This window comes from Rhinolophus sinicus, chromosome 16 (genome assembly GCF_057876585.1).
Source record: "Rhinolophus sinicus isolate RSI-liver-muscle chromosome 16, RSI-T2T, whole genome shotgun sequence".
In the NCBI taxonomy this organism is placed as follows: Eukaryota; Metazoa; Chordata; class Mammalia; order Chiroptera; family Rhinolophidae; genus Rhinolophus; species Rhinolophus sinicus.
In genome coordinates, this window is record NC_142516.1 from 102348889 (window position 1) to 102363856 (window position 14968).

General features: G+C 35.9%; 2 protein-coding genes and 1 long non-coding RNA gene across 9 annotated transcripts in view; 1 reads left to right on the forward strand and 2 right to left on the reverse strand.

Annotated features, from left to right (window-relative positions):
• The window catches only part of ZC3H13 (zinc finger CCCH-type containing 13), a 95053-nt gene extending 92202 nt beyond the window's left edge, over positions 1-2851 (reverse strand). For 3 of the 7 annotated variants that reach the window (XM_019753548.3, XM_074329983.2, XM_019753546.3), the window contains exon 1: positions 2508-2849. The gene's annotated coding sequence lies outside the window, so the exon portion shown is untranslated. Of the gene's footprint in view, positions 1-2507 lie in introns of all 7 variants that reach the window. The other 4 variants (XM_074329987.2, XM_074329985.2, XM_074329986.2 and 1 more) reach the window with 3 other exon arrangements.
• Positions 2852-2986: 135 nt separating this feature from the next.
• LOC148755083 (uncharacterized) lies at positions 2987-13367 on the forward strand. Its single transcript, XR_016019505.1, has 3 exons — positions 2987-3122; positions 9353-9389; positions 13262-13367. It is a non-coding gene; the product is annotated as an uncharacterized LOC148755083 (long non-coding RNA).
• Positions 3507-14968, reverse strand: part of CPB2 (carboxypeptidase B2) — a 56623-nt gene continuing 45161 nt past the window's right edge. Inside the window, exons 8-11 of the mRNA XM_019753549.3 lie at positions 14267-14360; positions 9583-9785; positions 7531-7618; positions 3507-3855 (exon numbers count right to left, since the gene is read on the reverse strand). Of these exons, the coding sequence (XP_019609108.3) occupies positions 3671-3855; positions 7531-7618; positions 9583-9785; positions 14267-14360 (570 nt within the window). The 3' untranslated portion in view covers positions 3507-3670. The remainder of the gene's footprint in view (positions 3856-7530; positions 7619-9582; positions 9786-14266; positions 14361-14968) is intronic.

Sequence of the window (14968 nt, forward strand, 5' to 3'; positions counted from 1 at the left end):
TCAAGAAGTAAATACTACAAAGTATAGGAGAAAACTTAAAAACAATAACTTGTAGGTTTTCACTCCAGTTTGGTTTTCAAATTTCTCTTTGGTTTTAAGTTGCCCTCACACTTCCATCCACATCATCATCTTTCCCAAATACCAGCATTATCAAAGCCAGAGTGACACCAATGAAAGTCTATTGAGTTATTTTCCTATTTTTCCTCTCCGTTAGCAGATTAAATAAAGATCAGAAGTTTTTATTATATTTTTTCAATTGGAAAAGAAAAACAGGGCATAAAGTTTGAATTTATTAAGACACAACAAAAAGGGTCTTAATAAATGGGAACGTCTGCCCCTGGAAAACTTACAAATATCATATTTGTAATTCGTACTATACATATGGCAGAGAAAGGAAACACATACACGGGCCTCTTTTAAACAATTATTTCTGAAGCGTAATTACTGAAATCTTGTCAATAAAACATATATCAGTTATAGTATGCTTACTTCAATCCTTAATTACATCCTTTTGAGGGCTCGTCATGCCATAGCAAAAATAAAAGCATAAACCACTTCAATCTAATGAGTAGCATCATAATATTAGTAAACTGTCAAATAATGAAGCAATGAAAACTACACAGATGTACTAACTGGTAGTACAATAAAACCCTATCCACTGAGGTTCTAAAATTAAAAGGTTGTTATGTTAAATATTTGTATTTCATATTTTTTAAAGAAAAAAGTTAAGTTTATTTGATGCATAGTCTGGGAGAACTTTTCAAAAAGAACATTCTAAAACAATCTTGCAGATTGCTTGTATATATAGCTAGACTAAAATAATTCCAAACTAAATTCCGAAAAGGACTGACAGAACTAAACGGACTACACAGGTCTGAGCAAGACAATACTGTAGCACTGTGCAGAAAAAACACTTTGCTAAAAAGACTATGCAGAGAATATTCCCTGCTGGCAACTATTACAAAGTGAAGTAAAGAGAACTGCACCCACAAAAGCACCACAAAAAGAATAGGACACTTTATAAATCAACTCCAGTTAACATTTCAATTGCTACTAAGTATCTGCTGAAACAGCTCCAACTCTACATGACAAGGACAGTGGGGGTTGGGGGAGGCGAGAAAGACTAACGCACAGAAACCAATTCAAATAAATGTAAATTAAACAACTTAGCTTTTTTGTAAATGCCAATGCATATTATAATGCAAATTAACACTGATAACTTGTACAGAAGTTAAAATATTAATAGTATTCACTTGTTGGATTTTAGTTTTAATTTACAGATACAAAAATTAGATGAATTTGCGTGTCTTAAAACATGCAATGTTCATTTCAAATCACCAATAATTAGGAAGTCAGTAAAAGGCATGTATTTGATAAAACTGGATCCTACCAGATTAAGTCTTCAGTTTCACAGTGCAACTAGTTTTACAGACACAAATTGCTACATACCTGCATCAACTTTCTCAGTCTTTTCTTATAGCTGCCATGTTACAATCTCAATGTTTCATTAAAAAATTGGAAATTACTTGAAAATCTACAGATTATGTCCACAAAACTCTCCAAAATATTGTCGCTTAGGTACTAAAGACTAACTTCAAATATTACAGAACTAGAGTCCACTAACTGCTATATACGAGTATACATATGTGTACTGTACTGCATACGCATATTTGGATTTACTGCAAGTGTAAATCCAAGACTTTGAAAACGAGGTGTGAAGACCTTTACAAAACTTTTTAAATTATTTCTTTAAAAAACCCAAAACCTTAAGAGTTTGCATACGCCCATAATTTTCAATAGCTCAAATTATCTGAAAACCTCGCAAATAACCGATCAGCTTGATACTACACTCCACAAACAAGATCCTAACAATATCATTCACGTAATATCAACTCCGAATAATTTTCAAGCCACATAAATTATGTTAACCTATTTGGAAAGAGAGAATGCTAAATACCAGGCCCTCTCCTTTCATTCCACCTTCCCCGGTTTCTGACAGATGGTTGCCAAAACTATCTACCCAGGGAAAGTGAAGATAAAGTAGCTAGCACTCCACAATTCCCAGGACCTAAAGTCGTTAAGTTATCACTGCCGAGAAATAAGCAAGCCCAAATACAAATACAACCAAAAATAAGATACGTTTCCCTAATAAGCCTGGAATGAGTAAAGAGAGAGCCTCTAAATTTAAAACCATCCCTGCACCCTTTCATCTCACACAATGCGAATACCACGCAAGAGTTCTCAAGCCCACCTCAAACAGTAGTGACCCAGCCTTTTGTCTGATTCCGCCAGTCCCCCTTAGACAAACTCGCCAGAATCAGTACGAGGGCGAGATATGAGGCCCGAGCACAGGGAGCTACTGCCGAGTTAAGAGTGGGATGATCAAGGAGCTAAAAATCCCGGCGTGTCCCAGTCGGGGAAGGAGGACAACACCCGGCCTCCCCATCCCGGGTCTGCCCAACGCGTTTCCCCCGACACCCGCACCAATTCACACGATTCAAGCTTACCTCCTCCCTGAGCTCCCTTGGCAAGCACAGTCCGGGGGCGTCACCGTCGCCACCGCTCCGAGGAGCGGGGGAGGCGACTCTCAGTCCCCGCGCCTGGCCCCGGGAAGACGACGAGGAGAAGGTGCACGCGCGGCTCCCAGGAACCGGCCCTAGGCTAGCGTGGGGCCCCCGAGACGGCTGAGGAGCGGAACCCGCCAGCCATTCGCCAGGATCAAGCGAGACGTAGAAAGAAAAACAACGAACAGAGTCTGGACAGTACCAAAAGGCAACAAATATACCACTAGGCCGCTGGGAGAATCACCTCAAAAGGCCGCCGGAAGTCAAGAGTTTGCCCTAGTCTCTGCAGACCCAGGCAGCTTCCGGCCGCCAGATTAGTCGTCAGCGCGCAGGCACCGCCCCTTCGCGGACACACCTCCCACCCCCACCCCGCCCGAGCGCGGTCGAAATCATCAAATCTTTGTGAGAGATCGCTGGGAAAGGAAACACGGAATCAGGAAGAGCTAAAGTTCCCAATTACAAGTGAATTTAAGAGAAAGAGTTTCCTTCTTTCATTACATAATTTCTTACAATAAAGGGCTGTTGTAAATGTGCTAAATGCCACTTTTGTTGTCGAAAGTAAGTACAGCCATTCATTCATTCATTCGCTCAAAAATGTTTAACCAGCGCTGAGCTGGAGCGACAGGAGGTGTTTGTCGTGTTTGTCGTGAGGTTTGAGAAACCTCAGCTTTCTGGGCCATTGTCTTTTCCTGTGGAGCAAACGGACTGCACGGTTGTGTTTTTAAAGGCGCAGGCAAAAATTTGTTGAAAATTTGGAGTAGAAATCTTTAATGTACTTCTGAGAACCTTTCTTTTGTTGTTTAGGGTCTAATGATTTGTATGAAACGAGTTATTAAAATGGTTTGAGATGATTAGTTAAACGTCGTACATCAAAGAAAAAATCAGTACCTAGCCTTTTACAAAATAAAATAAAATAAAAATAAACGTGAATCCTTGTCTGCCTTAATTTTAGGTAATGTTTATTTTGTTCTTTGACAATACCAAAGAATAGGAAAACCTTTTGTCAAAACTATTGATAAAATTTAAAAAGAAACTGGTACAATCATTTGGTCTTGTTGGAATCAGTAAATCAACATGTGGGAGCAGAGTGAAAAAAATCAAGAGCATTAAACATTCTTGATGACGTGCCAAGTTATTCTAGAGACAGCGGCAAGAGCTTCTTTACAAGTGGGTTCAATGAAATGCTTTGGCAGCAAGAATCCATGTTTGCCTGTATCTCGAAGTTCAATTGTAAAGGAGTATTTGATGCCCAAGTCATAGATCCAGTCATCCGAACCTCCAGGAGCTAGGTCTACAAGAAGAAAAAATAAATCACTTTTTGAAATACAGATGTTTCAAGTTAATTAACAAAATAGGATTTTTGCCCCCTAAAAATGAAAATTGTTTAGCTTTATTCTGATTATTAAGTAATCTAAGTTTCTGGTAGAAAATGTAGATGGAAGGAAAACAGGTTAAGGAAGAACATTAAAATTGGACCCATAACTTTACCAAGAAATGATAGCCACCATTAACGTTTTAGTGCTTTTTTTTCTAGTGCATGCTTTTTAACCAAAAACTTTTTAACTCAATTTTTAAAAATTTCTGAGTCAATTTTTCCCTCATTAATAAAGTCATCCTATACATGCTGTTTTGTAACATTTCTAAACAATCTATCATTACCAGCTGTATGTATTGATGAGTTCAAATCTACATGATCATTTTTAATGATCTCATAGCATGGCATTGTAAAGCTGGATATAATTAATTTAAATATTTATTTTGAGACATTTAGATTTTTTCTAATTTCTAATTAATATAAACAACAATGAACATCTTTGTTTATACATCATGCTTCTTTGTTCATTTAGAACATTCTTTCCTAGAAGTAGATTTGCTAGTGTAAGGGTATATACTTTTTACAATTATGCTACATGTTGCCAAATAGCCCTCAAAAGAATTGCACCAATTTATACATCTACTAGCAAGATATGAATATGCCCACTTCCCCATCCCATATTATCTATGGGAATTTTGCATTTTTGGCAATTTTATGGGTGATAACTAATATCAAATTGTCTTTATGGTCTTTGATTACCAGTGACTTGAATATTTGTTTGGTATATTTATTGTCCATGTTTATATATTTTTTAATCAATTGTCTTTCTCATTTTTCTACTTGATTCAATTTATAGATTGTAAAAGCAACATTACTGTTATTAGTTCTTTGAAATGTGGAGAATTTTGTCTTCTTATTTGGTTATTTATCTTTCAACTTGGTTTATGACAGGGTTTTTCTTTGGAAATATTTTATCTACCTGGATTTTATTTTGGAGAAAGACATGTTAGTAATCCAATTACAGTTTTTTTTCTAAGTAACTTGTCAGGTTTCCCAACCCTATTAATTGAGTAATCTAACATTCTTAACTGGTTTGAAAAGCCATCTTTTTGAGATACTAGATCTTATATATTTGAGTGTTTTTCTGTACTCACTATTCCCTTGTATTGATCTGTTTCTTTCAGGCTCAGTTCAACATTGTCTGAATTATTAGAGGTTTCTAATGTGTTTTAATACCTGGTTGGGGAAAATTTTCATTATTCTTAGTTTTCTGAACTTTACAAGCTCTTCTACCAAATGTATTCTTTCAAATGAATTTCAATCTCATTTAAACATTCATTGAGATTAATATACAAATTAGTTTAGAACAACTGACACTTTTTATATTGCTTTCCCACTCAAAAACATAGCAGGTTTCTCCTTTTATTTGTCTTCTTTTATGTACACCAGTAAAATTTTCTAGGTTTTTTATATAGATCATATGAATTTGTGTGTGTATACACATGTATGTATATATGTATATATATACACACATTTAACAATGAATCCATATATATGTATATATTTATATATATGTATGTGTGTATGTATATATATATGTACATGTAGGGGGCAAGTAGTATCTTTTTTCCATTTTATTTTCTACCTGATTATTTTTGATATTTAAAAAGTTATATATTTAGTTCTTAGTCGGCTACCTTACTCAATTTTTTGATTGTTACTAATATTTTGGGTTGATTTTCTATTGTTATCCAGGTGGATAGCCATATAACATGCAAAGTGTTATTTTTGCTTCTTTCTAATACCTATAATTGAATTAATACAAAGGTGTTTACTGAAACATTGTTTATAATATTGAAAAATATCCATCAATAGTGGATTAGTTAAGTTATTCATTCATTCAGCAAATATTTCTGACAACCGTTATCAATATTGGGCATTTATTCTTCTAGCCACTTTCCTATGCTTACCCACACATACACTTAGATGTATCCTAAATGAATGAAGGTGTGGATATGGGCTGTTTGCATCATAACAGGAAGTTGCTCTGTAAATTTATCCGGTCCTGAGGCTCTGTGCTCATGCTTTCGGGAACAATAGTAGAGAAGAGGATAGGAATCAAGAAAGCTCTGAATTTTGAAAGGAAATTGTGGGGTTTTTCTGTGACAGAGGCAGGACCTGAGTCAGCAAAGGCTGCAGTGAACCAGTGACACCAAGAGACAGATACCATGTAGACCAATGTGGCCTCAGTTTGTTCCTGAGACAATTTGGGATTGTTGAGGATGAAGATGAAATTTCTGGTTCTGGACTTTCTACTAATAGGGCATCTGGTGCTCAAGCAATTTATTGAAAATAATATAAATGTGATTATTAATATGAATATGTTTTTATAACCCTGTAGACCATAACTATTAAAGGAAAATCTGAGACTTTGAATATATTGTCTCAAGGCCCTTTCACATGCCATTCCCTCTACCTGGATTACCTCCACACCTTTGGTTGGTAACCACTTACCGGGTAAGTCTCCCAAAAATGTCATCCACAGAGAGACCTACCCAGGCCACTTAGCTAAGTAGCCTCTTCTCCTATAGTCATTCTCAAACCCATAAGCCTATTTTATTTTCTTAGCTTATCAATGGAATTGTACTATTTTTGCTACTTAATTGTTTACATTAGAGATTGGAAAACTATTTCTGTAAAGGATCAGATAGTAAATATTTTAGGCTTTGTAGGTCACATAGTCTATGTCACAACTACTCAACTCTACTGTCATGAAAACTGTCGTAGACAACACACAAATGAATGGGTATGGCTGTGTTCAAATAAAACTTTATTTGTGGACACTGAAATTTGAATTTCATATATTTTTTAAGTATCACGAAATCTTATTCATCTTTCCATTCCTTTCAACCATTTTAAAAAATGGAAAACCATTCTCAGCTCATAGGCTTTACAAAAACAAGCAATGGGCTGGATTTGGCCTGCGGGTCATAGTTTGCTCACACCTGGTTACATGTTTAGGTTCTGTTCCTCTTCTCCCATTTCCCCCTCCAGCTTCAAAAGAGCAAAATCATTGCCTATAATCCCACTGTGGGTATACAGGAGTTCATCAATAAATACTACCAGCAGAAATTAATTTAAAATATTTGTTAAGAGTTTGCCACATACATGTTCTCATCACTATGATACAAACAAAAAGGATTCAACTACATTGTGCTATGAACTACACTCTTGGGCACAGGCTGTCATTAAAAAGCAACTAATGTAAATGGTGTTCCCTACATTTGTATAGTGTTCAACCTGCACAACCGTACATGGTGGCATCTTACACATTCTTTTGACCTTTTATGAACATTTCTGCTTTACTCAACTAGTGTGATGCCAGTTCTCTAATCCCTACTCTATAACAATGAGCATAATTTCTTAAACGTAATTTTGGCTTCTTTTTAGTATATTCATTTATTAATATAGTCTTATTCAGTGCTGTCATAGCTATTATGCTTCCATTTCTAATTGTTATAATCCAATTGTTTTACATGTAACCTTGTTTAAAAATTCCATTTAGAAAAATTAAATTCACACAGAAACACCAAACACACAGATTTCCTTAGTACCTCACAGTTCTCCAAGATCTTAAGAAGAGATACTTACATAAACTTTCTGAACCACTGCCATGTGTATATCTGATACCTTTACTGGTACGCGCAATAGCATGGACTGCTTCACGGGCCACTAGAGACTGAAATCAATAGAATATGAAATCTCAGTCAATGGATAGCTTTAAAACAGGACAGGTGGAAGTCCCCCCCTCCAAAAATAATCATATATTAATGGAATCAGACTCTCTATATATGAAGAAATAGAAAGTAGAATTGGTGGTTTCCAGGGGCTGGTGGGTGGGGGAAATGGGTAGATGCTGGTCAAGGGATACAAATTTCCAGTTACAAGATGAGTAAGTTCTGGGAATTGAATGTACAGCATGGTGACTATAGTTAACAATATTACATACATATATACATATATATACATATATATTATGTATATGTATATATAATATATAGTATTATATACTTGAAAGTTGCTTAAAGAGTAGATGTTAAATATTCTCACCACAAATGAAAAAATTGTAATTATGTGTGGTGATGGATGTATTAACTCACTTTATTGTGGTAATCATTTCACAATATAGACATGTATAAAATTATCACATTGTACTTAAACTTACACAATGTTACATATCAATTACATCTCAATAAAATTAGAAAAAATGCTGAATGTATGAAAAATCTGCATTTATCCAAAAGGTAAATCAAGAAAAATAAATTAACATTAAAAAATGTTTTTTGGAAATCACAGTTGGGTGACTTTAAACATAGATTCTTCCAATACATTGAAAATTTTATTTAATTTGAAAAAAATAATTCTCACATTCCTTTTCTAGGAATTCACTTATTTTGTAATGTGAAATATAACTATATTTCACAAACAACTTGGAATTATTTCACCCATACACAAAATTATCACCAAACTTTAATCCCAACTTCTCTAAACAATATTATACCTAAGACATGCCTGATTCCCTTCTCATCCTTCTCATAAACTCTATTTTATTCTTGTGTAAAGTGTTTAATAACTCCAAAAGACTCATCAAATAAAAGAGGTATTGTCTCCGGTATGGAGCAGGATAATAACTAAATCCCCTGTTCCACTACATTTGTTTCTAGCTTACTCAAATCTTTTCTGAAGTTAGATGGTATTCACTGTCACACTCTTGAATGACCCAGAGGAAGATCAGTGGATATGATACTGTGCCATTCCTTTGTTCAAAATAAAAGTTTGAATGACACCCCATTGACCACTGAATAAAATGCAAATTTATTCTGACATTCAAACAAGCAGACCTTGTCCCACAAGCTGACCTCATCTACTTTCTGATGGTATCACCCTTCACTTTCTCACCCTCACAGTCCCCTGAACATGTCTTCCCTTCCCTGTCCACCTATAGAAATCCTATCTTTCAATGTCTGGTTGAAATTGTATCTGTTCCTTGATGACAATAGCACTTTATCATTCCTTTTTTGTTACTTATACTGTATTGTTCGTACATTCTGAGTGAGAGAGAGAGAGAGAGAGTTAGAGAGAGAGAGAGAGAGAGAGAGAGAGAGAGAGAGAGAGAGAGAGATGCTTTTGCCTCACTGCTGCAATTGAAGGTGCTTTTAATAGCACTTTCGGGGTTAGGGAAGTTAGCATGCAAACAATTCCTGATGCTAATATCAGATTGATGAATGTTAGGCTGAGATTTGATCTGTGGTAGCTATTATAGAAAGCTGGTGACCAGAAAGCAGACACAGAATTCCAGAGACTCTTGTCCTGGTCATTGCTCATATGGCTTCATATGTAGATCACATGCAGGTGGAATGGATCTCTCATGACCCTCAAAGAACTTGACTTTTTGCTTTTTTTTTTTTTTTAGAGAACCCATCTGCTGGACTGCAGTTCATGTCCTCAGGGTAAGGCCCCATTCTTTACATTCCTTCAGTGAGCCCTGAACCTGGGTGTCTCTCAGTGGAGTTAGATCAAAATATAAGCATCTTTTCATTTGCCCTGTAGAGGAGAAATTCTTTTCCCACAGTTTTGCTTCTTGAGCTAAGCATTATTTTATTTCTGAAATGCTAATGATAAAAATAATGTAGCAGCACTTACCAGTTCCTCATGGTGTTTGGTTTTGCTTCTGCTATAGGAGTATGGAAACACTATCTTCTGGGAGTATGAATGCATTGAGATGTAAGCTTTTATGTGGTTGATATTTCTTCTCAAGAAATTAGCCATTGCCTTCACTTCTGGTTCCGACTCAGGGTAAAGTCCACAGTAGATTTCTGAGCATGAGAAACTTGATGCACCTTTCTCTGTGATGAAATTGATAGAATAGAATTATGAGGGGATACACCTACTGTTGTAATTGTGATTTCCCTTACAGATATTCTCCTAATATCTATGGTATAGTATTTTTAGACAATGGACTAGATAGAGCTCTGTAAAGAGCATATTTCTGATGTCCACTAAATGTTGTTCATGTTTCTTTTGAAGTGAAATATTTATATGCCCTCATAGCAGACACTAACATTTGCTGCCTAAGGGCAGCCATCTTGTAACCTTGAGAAAGTGGCTAAGAGAATCTCAGAAATGCTAGCCCTGCTTCCAAACCTCTGGTTATGTTAGAAAAATAAACCTCATTTTATTTAATCCATTATAAATTTGTTTTTTCTGATATATGTGGTTTAAAAATTACTAATCAATATAGCCCATAAAAGGAAAGTATCATTTGGGAACTCAGAATATGCAAGTCTGCCTTCAGTGTACTTCTAACTTGCTAAAGTGGTTTCCTAAATAAAATGGGATGGGGATATTTGGTGCCAGAATAATGTTTATTCATTCCTTTGAAAGATTATAGCACAGATTACTTTGAATGGTAGCCTGTCTCCCAATACTTCTCCTTTCTGTTGCTTATTCATAGGGGTGGAGCCCCAGGGACCACCTCTGACCAAAAAAATTATTCCCTCCTGGAAACAGTTGATTAGCTCTAAATTGGGTCCTTGACTTCTGTTCTGCCAATCTGAATCCCTCCACTGATAACTGGAAATCAGGATAAAGATTCTCATCTCAGTCCAGCTGCTCTCTTGAACAAAGAAAATAATAACAATAACACCGCCAGTTGACACCCACAGAGCACTTGATATATATCAAGAACTCTGCTAAGATTTACACACAATATCTCATTTAATCCTCACAGCAACCCTATGAAGTAAATACAGTTATTTTAGGAGATGCAAATTGGATACTCTTGGTAGTAACCATCCCTTACAATAACATGCTGTGTGACATATTGTCAAATACCCAACCTCTTGATTCTAACCTTGACTTTGCCATTTAATAGCTATATGGTCTTGGGTAAATTTTTTTCAGTCTATCCATGCTTCGATTTCCTTATCTGCTAAATGGAAAAAATTATATGTTAAATGAGAATTTAATGAGGATTCAATGAACTAATGCATATAAAGTGCTTCGCACAGTGCCTGACATATACTAAGAGTTCATTGTTGTTTCCCCTCATTGTCATTATCATCATCATTATCATGTGCATTGGGGCCCAAAGAAGCCAGTGTGCATCACAGAGATAAAACGGGGAGAGAAATGACTCACTGAGCCCCCTGCCCTGCTCCAGGCCCAGTTCCAGTCTGTTTCTGAGTCCCAGCTGCTTCCTGTCCTTGTGTTCCTTGGGCCACTCCATTTATCTTACAGAGCCTGCCTTTCTTACTTACGCTTGCTCTGCTTTCTTCCTGTTACTTGCAACAGAAACAACCTGAGTGTTTGTTAAACATTTTTTTTCCCCACAAGGAAATGTTGTGCTGAACATCCAAGGCCTTTCCAAGTATTTATTTGTTTTAATTTTTAACCAATAATGTGATTAGATGAACCATTTTTTATAGTTCAATCAACTTTGAATACTCCTGGCCTTTTTTCCCTGATATACATATGTATACATGAGAGAAAGAGAATAAATATTATACATTGGGGATAGAAGTGGGAGAGGACTTGAAAGAGTTGAAGGGAGAGGTACTGTCCTAATATGAATCCTCAGACCAGAGATGTTCACTAGAAATATAATGTAAGTCACTTATTTTAAGTTTTCAAGTAACCACTGTAAAAAAAAGAAACAAGTAAAACTAATTTTAATAATACAGCTTATTTAACCCAATATGTACAAACCATCATTTCAAATGTAAGCAAATAAAAATTTTTTATCAGATATTTTATGTTATGTTTTCACACTAAAACTTCAAAATCTGGGTGTATTTTATAATTACTGCACATCTCAATTCAAACAAATCACATTTCAAATGCTCAATAGCCACCTGTGGCTAGTGGTTACTGTAGTGGAGAATACAGCCTTCAGATTCTCATTCTGTGACTCTCATTCTAGAGAGTCAAAGCCAAGAGGGACACACCAGACACTCATATAACACAGAGAAAAGGCCATGTAAAGATACTATGAGAAGGTGGCCATCTGCAAGCCAAGAAGAGAGGCCTTGAGAGAAACCCACCCTCTGACACCTTGATCATGGACTTCCAGTCTCCAGAACTGCAAGAAATAAACTTCTCTTGGTTAAACCAGCCAGTCTGTAGTATTTTGTTATGGCAACCCTAGCCAACTAAAACACCCTCAACTCCATTCCCATCTTCTACACACACACACACACACACACACACACAATTTTAATACAGAAGAAGGGAAAAATTAACATAAAATAAATACATAGGCTTGATACATAACTTCCTATTAATAAGTGAGGTGCTCTAGTAGATCTTATACAAAGTACTGTGTTTCCCCAAAAATAAGACTTGGTCTTATATTAATTTTTGCTCCAAAAGATGCATTAGGGCTTATGTTCAGGTGATGTCATCCTGAAAAATCATGCTAGGGCTTATTTTCCGGTGAGGTCTTATTTTCAGGGAAACATGGTATTATAAAGGCACATTTTACTGGAAGGGAGAAGGAAAAGATAAAATTCAAGTTTTCTTTCTCACTGGCTTACTTACATACCTAGTACTGAAGAGATGCTGGGGCACCTGGCAAAAAAGAGTCCTTACAATTACTTTTTGTTTTGTCAGGAACTCTTTCTTCTCTATATGCTTGCTGCTTCTATTTCTGTTTTTAACTCTTGTGATATGTAGTAAGACAGCACCGTGCCTACAAGGGGCCTGAGGTATTTCTTGTTGGCAATAATAGAATATATTTTGGCTACTTGGCTCCTCAAATTATGTAACACTGGATTCACCATGAAAAATATTATGTAAAATATAGCACAAAAAGAACCTGAAAATAAAATAAAAAGTTCCGAAAGGGAATTTATAACTGATGAGTGATTGTCAGGCATTTCAGAAGAATTTCAATAAATTTGGAGTCAGTCAGCCTAGCTTATATCCCATCTCTACCACTTTCTAACTCTGTGCTCTACAACAAGGGGCTTCATCTTTTAAAGTCTGCATTCTCCATCCATGATATGTAGGTAATGAAATCTGGGAGATGAACTATGTAAACTGCTCAGCATTTAGTAACTGTCAGCCTATTTATTTAGGTCTATTTTACATGAGCTGCTGCTTCTCTGACTCCCTGCCCAGTTGTCACTGTTGAGTCAGTCTTTGGGCCTCAGCAGGCACTTTTTTTGGACAATCGTAAGGACAGCTCTTATGGAGGAACTACTGTGTGATTCCCTTGAGCCTGAGGCAGGATTAACTGCTCTTTCCTCTCCTTACTGACTACATCTCTAGCTCTCTTAGAACAACGAAATTTATTCACATGTTCATCGAATTAACATTTCAGAGAACCCTCCAGGTGTCAGGCACCGTTCTAAGTCATGAATATTGGTCCTTGCCCTGGAATTTCTACACTGCAAGGGGAAGGAAATAAGAAAATGAGGTAAGTACTCCTTTGAGGGGTTTTCATATGTGCTATGGGATAATGATGAAATGTTCAAAATCATGAATTTTCACTTCTTTTTAAAGAAAATACATAAGATCGTGTACATACAATTGTGTAGGGGCAAAGGAATGGAAAGAAGAGGGCTTTTCTGTGGTTAAGATAGCTTATAGTCCCCAAGGAGCCTAATGCTTTCTTTTCCAAAAATATAGCTAATTCAAGCTTATTGTTCAGCATTGTTTTATTTTGTAGCTGTTTTTTAAATGTGGTGATAATGAAATATAGTAGAAGGGTGGAGGGTAAATTAACACCTACCTCCCTGAGAGCAGACAATGTTCCTGAATGTCTAAATCAGTGTTCACTGGGTGCCTTAACTCATTCAGATCAAGGAATGATAAACTCCCACTGTGCTAGACATAAGTTTATCTTTACTATATTCATGGAAGAAAGAACTTCTTGTTAAGAAAGTGAATAGTGATCACAGAAGAAAATGTTTTCAAACACTATAGAAGTAAACATTTACCTACGCAATTAAAAACGGGAGGTACCCACCCAACCCTGGTCTCTGCTATCCTAAGGATAAAAATGATTTGGTTGTTAAAGCAGGAAATTTAACAGTCACTTCCTTATTATTTTAGAAAAATAGAATTTCAGAAGCTATAAGGGACCTTAGAGAACTGGTCCAACTTCCTTTTTAAGATGAGGACACAGCAGGGAGGAGAGGCTAAGGTGATTTGCTGACTCTAGTCAATATTCACAGCATTACATTTATCTAAAATATTCATTATTTGAATTATTTCCTGAAGCAGATAAGCCTCCCCTCTAATTAGCTTGAATTAATGGACCTTTCTTTATGAATATCACCTTTTTAGTGAAGAGACATTACCAGAAATAAAGCAAACAACCTACCACACCAGTGTTTGGTAGCAAAGTTCCTGTTCAGGTCTGTTCCAATGCAAGGACTGTTTTCATGCAAAGAACGGTTCTTTCTCCACATTCGATTCTAAATAAACAAAATATAGATAACTAGGGTGGTCATGCTTATAGTTTAAGGAAAGACACGACTTTTAAAGTCTAAGTGTCTAGGGTTGTGTTTTTCTCCTGCAACCCCATCACTTCATCCTGTCACTGTCTTCACAGCATTCCTTTTGCATAGCTCTAGTTTCTATCCAGGTCTCAATCATGTTCACTCTGTTTCATTTTCAACCAAACAAAATCATAATACTTGATCAATTTTGACCTAAACAAAGAAAATTTTCACTTGGTTTTGCTCCGCTGCTTATTGGCCGTCTTGTTTAGTCTTGTTTCCTTTAAAGTAATTTTATGCACTGTCACTTTGAATTCCTTCTAAGAAAAGTAAAATAACTTTGTGTTTCAACTCAAAATAAAACTATGAGTTATGAGTTTTTTTAAACAAATATATTTGATATCTAACATTTCACAAATTTAAGGTGTACAACATGTATAATATTTGTATATTGTAATATGATGGCCATTGTAGTGATAGTTAGCACCTCTATCAAATCACATAGTTATTATTTCTTTTTTGTGGTGGGAATACTTAAGATTTAGTCTCTTCTTAAGTTTGATGATTATAATACAGTATTGTTG